The 10,462-nt window shown below is 51.2% G+C and overlaps 1 protein-coding gene across 1 annotated transcript in view; it reads left to right on the top strand.

Moving 5' to 3' along the window:
* Nucleotides 1-2,119: 2,119 nt before the first annotated feature.
* Nucleotides 2,120-10,462, top strand: part of MCCC1 (methylcrotonoyl-CoA carboxylase 1) — a 44,053-nt gene continuing 35,710 nt past the window's right edge. Inside the window, exons 1-3 of the mRNA XM_015421907.1 lie at nucleotides 2,120-2,226; nucleotides 5,604-5,650; nucleotides 8,263-8,402. Of these exons, the coding sequence (XP_015277393.1) occupies nucleotides 2,159-2,226; nucleotides 5,604-5,650; nucleotides 8,263-8,402 (255 nt within the window). The 5' untranslated portion in view covers nucleotides 2,120-2,158. The remainder of the gene's footprint in view (nucleotides 2,227-5,603; nucleotides 5,651-8,262; nucleotides 8,403-10,462) is intronic.

Below are 10,462 nucleotides of genomic sequence, written 5' to 3'. Positions count from 1 at the left end.
TGCAGCCGGTCGTCCCTCATACCGCACACGAGCCGGTCTCGGAGGGCCTCTTCCACATTCGCGAAGTTGCAGGGCCTTGCCGCCTTTCGTAGGGCAGCCACAAACTCCGCCACCGACTCGCTGGCCGCCTGACCCCTCTTATAGAAGGCATGCCGGCACGCAATCTCCGACGGCTTCGGGGAGAAATGTGCCTGCAGCTTCTCGGTCAGGTCCTTGTACGAGACGGTCGAGATGTCCGCTGGTGCCACCAGGGACCGGGCGATGTCGAACACGCTCTTTCCGCAAGAGCTCAGGAGCGTCGCCCGCTTCTTCTCCTCCGTCGTGATGTCGGAGGCTTCGAGGTGGAACCCGAACCTTGACAGGTAGGAGTCCCAGTCCTCGGTCGCTGGTTCGAAGGCCTCGAACTTCGGGCTATTGGCCATCGTTGCAATCGCTGCCACCGGCTCTGGTGGTGCCCGTTGCTGACTGGCCACGGCGAGCTGCTGCTCTTCGTTGTCCGTCGTGGGTCTGGATGTAGCGGGGCTGCCTACCCGCACTAGCATCCCATCCTCGTCGCCAATTTTTAAGTCCGGCGCTTAACAATGAGTCGGAGAGTGATTTCAGTAAAGGCTCAAGTTTATTCAGCTCTTTCTTCACTTCTTCGACACGGTACAACATCTGATAGCCCGAACAGTTTGCCCATTGAAACTGCCCGGTATTTAAACATTCCCGGCTAATATAGCCACTCCTACTATACACGTAACAACCTATCAGGTTGAGCGCATAATGACCAATCACAAACGTTCCCGCTTGCAGCTTGCTTGAATGTGATTGGGTCGTGAGTCTTGGACTACAATCCTCTGTCCAAGACGAAGCTTAACATTGCTTCCCTATGTGATGATTCACATAAAACCTCCTGTATCCATGGCAGCTATGAATACATTACACGGAGGGCCTCCAAAAGGTGCGTTTTAAAAGCACTGGTGCTAGCGTTGCCCAACTCTTTTTTTTTTAAACCAAAATAATTTTATTAATTTTAACAATCAACAAGAACACTTTGTTACAGGTTTTCAGGTTATACAAACAAATACACTCAAAGGTAAGTCAAACTTGAAAATTAACATTGAAAGTTATAACGAAGTACACCATATTTCACCTAACAATAAAAGTTTGTATTTAGCATTAGCGTTGCCAACTCTTGGTTGGGAAATTCCTGGAGATTTGGGGTGGTGGTGGTGTTTGCACACTTAAAAACATCAGAGCAAAGTCTGAGTCCAGGGCCACCTTGAAGGCCAACAGAGTTTGAATCTGGGCATCAGCCTTCGTGTGCGTGCATGCATGCAGGCAGGCACACTTCTTCAGATGCCTCATTACGCAGTTCGAAAGCAAGACATTGCAAGCAGCGCTCCGTGCGCCTACATGACCACGGAAACGTCTTCGGACAGCGCTGGCTCTTCGGCTTGGAAACGGAGATGAGCACTGCAACCCTAGAGTCGGATTCGACCGGCTTTCAAGCAAGGGAACCTTTACCTTTACCTCTTATGTATGTAAAGCTCTGTTTGCACAATCAGGAATCCTGGGAAAGTGATGCTCCTGATTCCATGGATGAAGTCTATACCCTGTGCATTTTGTGTACTCAAGAGGTCCCATATTAACATGAGGTTTGAAAGCAAGAAATTGCAAGTAGATAAATAGGGACCACTTCGGTGGGAAGGGAACAGCGTTCCGTGCGCCTTGGTGTTTAGTCATGCCGGCCACATGACCATGGAAACGTCTTCGGACAGCGCTGGCTCTTCGGCTTGGAAACGGAGATGAGCACCGCAACCCTAGAGTCGGATTCGACTGGCTTTCGAGCAAGGGAACCTTTACCTTTACCTTACACATTTGCGAACAGGGCCGGTATCTGTATGAATAAAAAGGGCGGCCCCGCTTCTCTAGGACCCGCCTGAAGGAGGAGGGAACGGCGGCGGCGGCGCTCTCCCGCCCCCGGTCTACTCGGGAGTAAGCCCCACTGCGTCCAAGCGGGGCTGGCTCCCAGGCGAGCGTGAGGCTGACGCGGCCTCCCCCTTCCGCTCCGCGCGGCCCGGCCTCCTGGTCGGCCCGCCTGATAGGCCGGAGTCGTCGCCGCCGCGGCCCAGCCTCCCTCCCTCCGCCGCCCCCGCCCCGCTCCAGCGCAGCCATGGCGGCCTCGGGCTTCGTGCGGGCGGCCGAGTGGCGGCGACGGGCCCTGCGGGGACTGCGAGGCCCGTGAGTGCGGAGGGGCGCGGAGGGGAGGTCGGGAGCCGCCGCCTCAGAGCACCGCCCGCGGGTCGCCTCAGCCGCGGCCTCTCTCCCCCTCGCCTTCCTCAGGCCGTCTTGTGTGAGGGAAGGAGAGACGGGCGAGGAGGAGGAGGAGGAGGCCTCCCCTCATCGCCTCCGGAGCTGGGGCAGCCGAGGCGCCTCTCTGGGCCGTGGGCGAGGCACTTTGTGGCAGCCTGGCCTACCTCGCAGGGTTGTGGGGAGGAGGGCGCAGGGGAGGGGGAGACGCCCCGACGTCTCCCTGAGCTCCCTGGAAAGGGGGGGGGGGAGTGGACAGGGTTGTGCAATCAGTGCTCCCTCTAAGCTGTGGAGTCAGGTGAGCACTGCAGTGTTCCCTCTAAGCTGAGTTAGTGTGAGCTGGCTCACAGTTTCTTAGCCTCCGGCTCACACCGTTTTGTCCTAGCTCAGGAAGGAGGGCTCCAGAGCAAGCTAATTTATGCAGTAGCCAAATCGCTTGCTCACAACTTTAATGCCAGTAGCTCACAAAGTAGAATTTTTGCTCACAAGACTCCACAGCTTAGAGGGAGCATTGGTTAAGATCCACATGAAATCATTTAAAAACAGTAAACGGAAAACAATTCGATATCATTAGGTGCTAGCGATGACTGATTAGATACTTAGCGATGGTGTCAGTGTTCCCTCTAAGATGAGTTAGTGTGAGCTAGCTCACAGTTTCTTAGCCTCCGGCTCACACCTTTTTGTCTCAGCTCAGGGAAGATGGCTCCAGGGCAAGCGAATTCATGCCGTAGCCAAATCGCTCGCCCACAACTTTAATGCCAGTGGCTCACAAAGTAGAATTTTTGCTCACAAGACTCTACAGCTTAGAGGGAACATTACTGGTGAGCCAAAATTGTACTTTGTGAGCGCCTGGCCTTAAAGCTGTGAGCCAGTGATTGGGCTGCTGCGTCAATGAGTTTGCTCTGGAGCCATCCCTTCCTGAGCTGAGACAAAAAGGTGTGAGCCGGAGGCTAAAAAAACTGTGAGCTAGCTCACACCGACTCAGCTTCGAGGGAACACGGGTTGTGATGGATGGTGTTTGGGTCCAGTGGCCGCTTTAAGACCCACAAAGTTTATTTCTGGGTATGAGGTTTCATGTGCATGCAACACCTGAATCTGTCTTAAAAAGGTAAAGGTTCCCTTGCTCGAAAGCCAGTCGAATCCAACTCTAGGGTTATGGTGCTCATCTCCGTTTCAAAGCTGAAGAGCCAGTGCTGTCCGAAGACGTTTCCGTGGTCATGTGGCCGGCATGACTAAACACCAAGGCGCACGGAACGCCGTTACCTTCCCACTGAAGTGGTACCTATTTATCAACTCGCAATTTCTTGCTTTCGAACTGCTAGGTTGGCAGGAGCTGGAACTAGAGACGGGAGCTCACTTGGGTCTCGAACTGCTGAACTACCGACCTTCCACAGCCTGCAGTTCAGCGTCTTAATGGGTACTTTTATAATGGATAGAGTGTCGTCGCCGCTCTCTCTCACGAAATCTGCCAGTGGTTCCCCATCTTAAGAGGTTTTGAGCTTGCCCTTCCTTCAAAAGGGCACAGGGTCATGTGTTTTTGGTTCTTCCTTCCCCATTGTAGGTTCACAGCAGCCCTGTGGGGTTGGCGAGGCTGAGATGGGAGTGAGTGGCTCATGGTTAGCCGGTAGGGATGCCAGCTTCCAGGTGGGACCTGGGGACCCCCCGGAATTACAGGTCAGACTACAAAGATCAGTTCCCCTCGAGAAAATGGATGCTTTGGAAGGGGGGACTCTGTGGTATTGTACCCCACTGAGGTCCCTGCCCTCCCCAGGCTCCATCTCCAAATCTCCATCAGTTTCCCAACCTGGATCTGGCGACCCTGCCTCCCCATCCCCCACCAATAGCCAGGGGGGACCTGGCAACTCTATTGGCCGGTGGGCTTCATAGCAGGATCTACAACTCGGTGTTATGCTGGTCTTAGGGCTGGTTCCAGATTTTGAGGGTCCCTCTCTGTTCTGCCACCTTTAGGTCCTCCTCACGCCTCACTGTCCACTCCTCTGTCTCCCACACCTGCCTGAGCATCCTCCCTCTCGCAAGCCTTCCCACCCCCATGCTCAGTTGCCTTTTCCTGGCCGCCGTGGGTGGTGTATGCACCTGGGAGTGCTACCGCCATGGTCACCAGGGCTGTGCGCCACTCACATGCCAGCCTAACCTACCTCACAGGGTTGTTGTGAGCAGGGGTCATTTCGTAGAAAAAGAGGTGCAGGAGCTCATTGGCATAACTCATTAGCATAACTCATTTGCATATGCCACACACCCCGACATCACCGGAAGTGTGTCAGAAGAAGGCAACACCCACCGCTCAGGCTCCACTGGACTGTTGTTTGGTAGAGCGCGTATGTGGGGGGGGGGGGATGTGCAGATCTGCCCTCGCGGAGGAGGGAGAGCTTGTACCTGAAGGAGGGCCGGGGGGTTGGGGCTCTGCAACTTACCTGGCTGCTTCTTGCTCCTCGTGGCCCAACTGAGGGCTGCTGGGAGCAGGGGGCGGGACTTGTTGCATGCGCCCGCCCCCTGGGCTCCTTATTGCCGGAGCTCCGCTCCTGTGCGCTCCCGCAGGAAATGACCCCTGGTACCAAGCCACATGACCATAACCAGACTCAAGCCCTTTCTGTTAATGACAGCCAGTGCAGTGTAGTGGTTAGAGCACCTAGGGCTAGAGTCAGCATCCCCTGTAGTGGAACAGCCGCCAAGCCCCAGGGCTTCTGGCAGGGCCCACTGCCGCTGACCCCCATCCATGTATCTGCCGTGCCACCAGTCTGCATGCCCTTCCCCATTATTTATGTATTTACTTATGAACTATATTCCTTTGGGCTCAAGGCAGCTTGCGGTCTGCTTGATACGCCCTCCCACCCACGCTCCCAGGGTCATTATTTCCTTATTCACATCCCACCTTTCAACCCCAACGAGGACCTGAAGCAGCATACACCATTCTCCTTTCCTCAGTTTTATCCTCACAACAGAGTGTTGGACTAGATGGGTCAGTGGCCTGATCCAACATGGCTTCTCTTATGTTCTTAAATGTGGCAAAGACATACAGCACAGGAATAGCTTGTTGCATGGGGCAGCTTGTCATATGGATGGAGCTGTTTGGTGTAGTGGTTAAGTGCGCGGACTCTAGACATTGCACCAAACTGTTTGATTCCTGAATTTTTCCTAACCTTGCCTCTTTAATATCATCTCCATTCTAGTATAATTGAATAATTAAATGTTATAAAACCATTACCAGCTGCCCATTTAGGAACAGAAAACTGCTTGGTTGAATCAGTCTGTAATGCAACTGTGTGTTTTGCTCTTTGTCCCCAACACAGGAAATGGATTTGGACTCCAAGAGCTGCAAAATACACTTCCGCGACAGGTAACCTGTCTGAATTACTTTTTTCCTGGGAAGCTTGTTTTAAGCACTGCATGGGGCAGTGGTTAAAGTGTTGAAGGGGGATCTGGGAGACTTGAGTTCCAGTTCCGACTTGGCCATGGAAGCTTGCTGGGTGACCTCAGGCCAGTCACACACTTCCGGCCTAATCTACTTCACAGGATTATTGTGAGGATAAAACAGGAGAACAACGTAAGCTGCTGGGGCTCCCAGAACTTTAAATTGTTCATTAATGTATTTATATTGTGATGTGGAATGGCTCTGTGATCCGCTCTGAGCCCACTGGTGGGGAGGGTGGAATATAAGTCCGAAAAATAAATAACTAACTAAACTCGGAACAGAAAAATATTTCAAATTTCCCGGGTGTTCCAAGGCACACCGAATTTCCCAGTTCTGCCACGAAATATGTCCTAGGGTTGCCAGCTTCCAGGATGACCTTGAAGTTGTTCCAGAATTATGACAGATCTGTAGACTGCAGAGATCAGCTTCCCTGGAGGAAATAGTTGCTTTGGAAGGGAGACTCTATGACAGGGATGTCGAACTCTTTTGTTATGAGGGCCGGATCTGACATAAATGAGATCTTGTTGGGCCGGGCCACGTGTGTCATAAAATGTAAGGCCAGATAGCGGAGATATAAACTTTATAAAAGACACAAACACAAAGGGTTTTTTAAAACTTAAAATAAAAACATGCTTAAAACATTAGCACTCTTGCAGTATTTTGTTTATTTAACAGTGTCTGATAACTGACACCTCTTGCTCTGAATTATTGCATCATAACGTCTATGCTGCTGCATTCTTGGGCATGCTGTTCAGGTGTGTATCTGTAGGCTTCAAACCTACGATGATGCAGCAGCAGCAGAACTGGAAGGAGAAGCAGAAGACAGCCAGTTCCACTGCGGGCCTGATAGAAGCCCTCTGGGGGCCTGATCCGGCCCCTGGGCTGCATGTTTGACACCCCTGCTCTATGACAGACTCTGCTGAGGTCTCTCCCCTCCCCCAAACCCCACCCTCCCCAGGCTCCACCCCCATTCGCCAGGGATTTCCCAGTCCAGAGCTGGCAACCCCTAATTTATTCAGGTTTCCTCGTACCATTTCCAGAGACCTGAAAGGGACACAAAAGTGAGGTGAAAGGAGTTTTCCCATCATTCCAGCATAACTGGGCATCGTTCTGTCCTGTTCTGGCACCCTGCAGCTCTTTGTCGTGACATTGTGCTGAGGGGAGAATTCTGCTCCCTGAGCATCTAGCAAGGCTGCAGCAACCATGCTGTGCCAACCTACGCAGCGTTGCAACTGGGCATGGGCCCGGCATCCAGCTGGAGTTGCTTCAAGCCCGTTTTTTCCTCCTGTGGCACTGAGCTTGGAGAACCTTCATGCTTCCTTGCATTAAAACATTTCTCACCCCCGATAACAGGAGAAGAAGAGTGGAACTTTCATGATCGACATGAGCATGGTTGAAACCGTTTGGGAGATGGTTTCTTTTGTGTCCCACTGTCACTTCTGACTGAATGAGTGTTGCTGGAGTTTGAAACAACATAGAAACCCGTTTCATAGTGGCCAAAAGGCAGCGAGCATCCTTGCTTCAAGCGATCCTTTCTTAGCTTCCTTCGGCTCTCTTTAATAAACAAACCGGTTGGTCTTTCTACAGTGATGCAAGAACTTTCAGTTGAAAATAAGGCCCGATTATGTGAGACGTTCAAGTTCTGTTATTTGGACCTCAGAGCATGTCATTGGGCTTAAGCATCTGAGTGCATTGGAACTCTTCTTCCCGCACGCCATTCCCCTAGTTAAAAATATTTGTTTTTAAATGGTGCTCTCTAAAAAAGATTGGCATTTGTATTCAGTGCTCCCTCTAAGCTGTGGAGTCTTGTGAACAAAAATTCTACCTTGTGAGCTACTGACCTTAAAGTTGTGAGCGAGCGATTTGGCTGCTGCATCAATTAGTTTGCTCTGGAGCCCTCCTTCCTGAGCTGAGACAAAGATGTGAGAGCCGAAGGCTAAAAAACTGCGAGCTAGCTCACACTAACTCAGCTGAGAGGGAACACTCGGTATTGTGCATGTCTTTTCTACCAGGACTTAGCCCAAGGAATCTATTTTCAGCAGGGGAAATGGTGTATGTGTGCATGGGAGAGCTAACTCAACCTTCCCTAAAATCATATTGCTTCCTCTTTTAAGGGTCAAATATAGGGCAGTTCTGGGTTGGGAAATTCCTGGAGGTTTGGGGGTGGAACCTGGGGAAGGCAGGGTTTGAAGAGGGGAGGAGCCTCGGCAGAATATATTACCTTGGAGTCCACTCGCCAAAGTAGCCATTTTCTCCAGCGGAACTGATCTCAGTATGGAGATCCGTCGTAATTCTGGGAGATCTCCAGGCCCCACCTGGAGATTGGCAAGCCTGGCCAAACAACATGCCTGGAGTTGTAATCAGAGAACTCAAATGTCACATGTCAGTCCCTTCTGTTTGTTATTTGGAAGACCGATTAAAATAATCTAATAAAGTTATGCCTAAACGTTCTAATCTAGGAGGCACTTGCAGGAAAAAGAATGGCCTGTTTCTTTGCAAAGTTGTGTTTCCGATCTTTCTCTTTTTTAAAAAACCAGGACAAAGCACCATTGAGAAGATCCTGGTTGCCAATCGCGGGGAGATTGCCTGCAGGGTTATGCGGACTGCCAGGAAGCTGGGGGTGAAATCTGTGGCGGTCTACAGCGAGGCTGACAGGAATTCAATGCATGTCGCAATGGTAAAACAGCGCCATCAATCCTTTGCAGGGCTTCTCTTGAGTAACTGTTGTAAAACTGAGTGAACTGAGTGCCAGTTTGGTGCGATGGTTAAGAGCGGTGAACTCTAATCTGGGAGAACTGGATTTGATTCCCCACTCCTCTACCTGCACCTGTTGGTGTGCCCTTGGGTCAGTCACAAGTTCTCTTGGAGCGGTTCTCTCTAGAGAAGTTCTCTCAGAGCTCTCTCAGCCCCAATGACCTCACAGGGTGTCTGTTGTGAGGACAGGAAGGGAAGGCGATTGTAAGCTGCTCTGAGACTCCAAATGAAGGGTGGAGTATAAATTCAACTCTCCTCCTCCTCCTCCTTCTCATATTTAGATCTTAAAGCCCAGATTTCTATGGCATTGTTCCTGGTTTAACTTTCCATTTCACAAAAGCTGCAGGCTTAAGTATTTGGTTTTTGCAAACGACAATGTATTTTAAGGAAGTAACAGCTGAATTGTGAAGAAAAAGCAAACAGGGGGTCATTAATGCAACAAAAATTTCTGTGTAAATGAATGTTTCAGTGCTTCTCAGATTGTAGGATGCTTTTTGCAAACACCTTGCAGATGTTGGGAATTAATATCTAGTTTTACACTTAATTGTGTGACTAGTGTAGATTTTTTAAAAATGTCCTAAACGTGCACATTTTTGTGGAAGGCTTTAATCCCATCACATTTAACTGGGACACACTGAACTCGGTGGAATTCGAGTCAGAGTAGTGGAGGAAAGCGCTATCAGGCACAGCCGACACGGCCAACCCTATAGGGTTTTCAAGGCAAGATACGTAGAGAAGTGGTTTGCCATTGCCCGCCTCTGTGACCAGTTTGGTGTAGTGGTTAGATGCGCAGACTCTTAATCTGGGAGAACCAGGTTTGATTCCCCACTCCTCCACATGCAGCTGCTGGTGTGACCTTGGGTCAGTCACAAGTTCTCTCAGAGCTGCTCTCTCACGAGTAGTTCTCGAGTGAGCTCTCTCAGTCCCACCTACCTCACAGGGTGTCTGTTGTGGGGAGGGGAAGGGAAAGAATATTGTAAGCCGCTCTGAGACTCCTTCAGGTAGTGAAGGGCGGGATATAAATTCAAACTCCTCCTCCTCCTTCTTCTGTGGGCCTGTGATCAGAGGTGGTTTTGCCATTGCCTGCCTTTACACAGCAACCCTGGACTTCTTTGGTGGTCTCCCATCCAAGTACTAACCAGTACTTGGATGGGGACTCAATGTTCCCTGTAATTCCCCCTCCTCCTATGAGTGGAGCAGTTCATCTCCTGAGCAGAATATAGCCGCTGTAATCTTAAAATGGGCAGCGGACAGTGCCAGACCCTGTGCAGCTCCAGATTGCTGCTGAGCGGGGCTTCCTGTGTCAATAAGCGGCCGCTCACGTACAGGGCTCAGATAGAGCACTGGATGGGGTCCTCGGATGAGCGCCACGATATCATCATCAGTGCCACGGCTGCCATCAGCTGTGTGTACAAAAGCCTGCTTCCCCACCAGGAACTCCCTCGCCGCGGTCAGTCCTTTCTAGGGCCCGATGTCGGTGGGAAATGCCGTCGAGCCACAGCAGATTCATGGCAACCCGACAGTGTTTTCAAGGCACGAGACATTCAGAGGTGATTTGCCATCGCCTGCCTCCCTGTCACAACCAGTTTTCCCTCTAAGCTGAGTTAGTGTGAGCCAGCTCACAGTTTTTTAGCCTCCGGCTAACACATCTTTGTCTTGGCTCAGGAAGGGGTGGCTCCAGAGCAAACTAATTGACGCAGCAGCCAAATCGCTCACTCACAACTTTAATGGCAGTAGCTCGCAAAGTAGAATTTTTGCTCACAAGACTCCACAGCTCAGAGGGAGCATCGGTCATGACCCTGTTATTCCTTGCGGCGGTGGGATCTCCCATCCAAATACTCGCCAGGGCCGACCCCACTTAGCTTTCGAGATCTGACAAAATCGGGCCAGCCTGGGCCGTCCAGGTCAGGGGTGTGCCGGAGTAGATAGTAAACGTTGGCTCCGCATTCCCTGCTGTGTTTGTTTTTTGAGGAATTTCTGTGC

Source organism: Gekko japonicus, unplaced genomic scaffold, assembly GCF_001447785.1.
Source record: "Gekko japonicus isolate JY-2015 unplaced genomic scaffold, Gekko_japonicus_V1.1 scaffold842, whole genome shotgun sequence".
In the NCBI taxonomy this organism is placed as follows: Eukaryota; Metazoa; Chordata; class Lepidosauria; order Squamata; family Gekkonidae; genus Gekko; species Gekko japonicus.
Note: the sequence above shows the minus strand (reverse complement) of the source record. Positions and strands in the feature narration are given on the sequence as shown.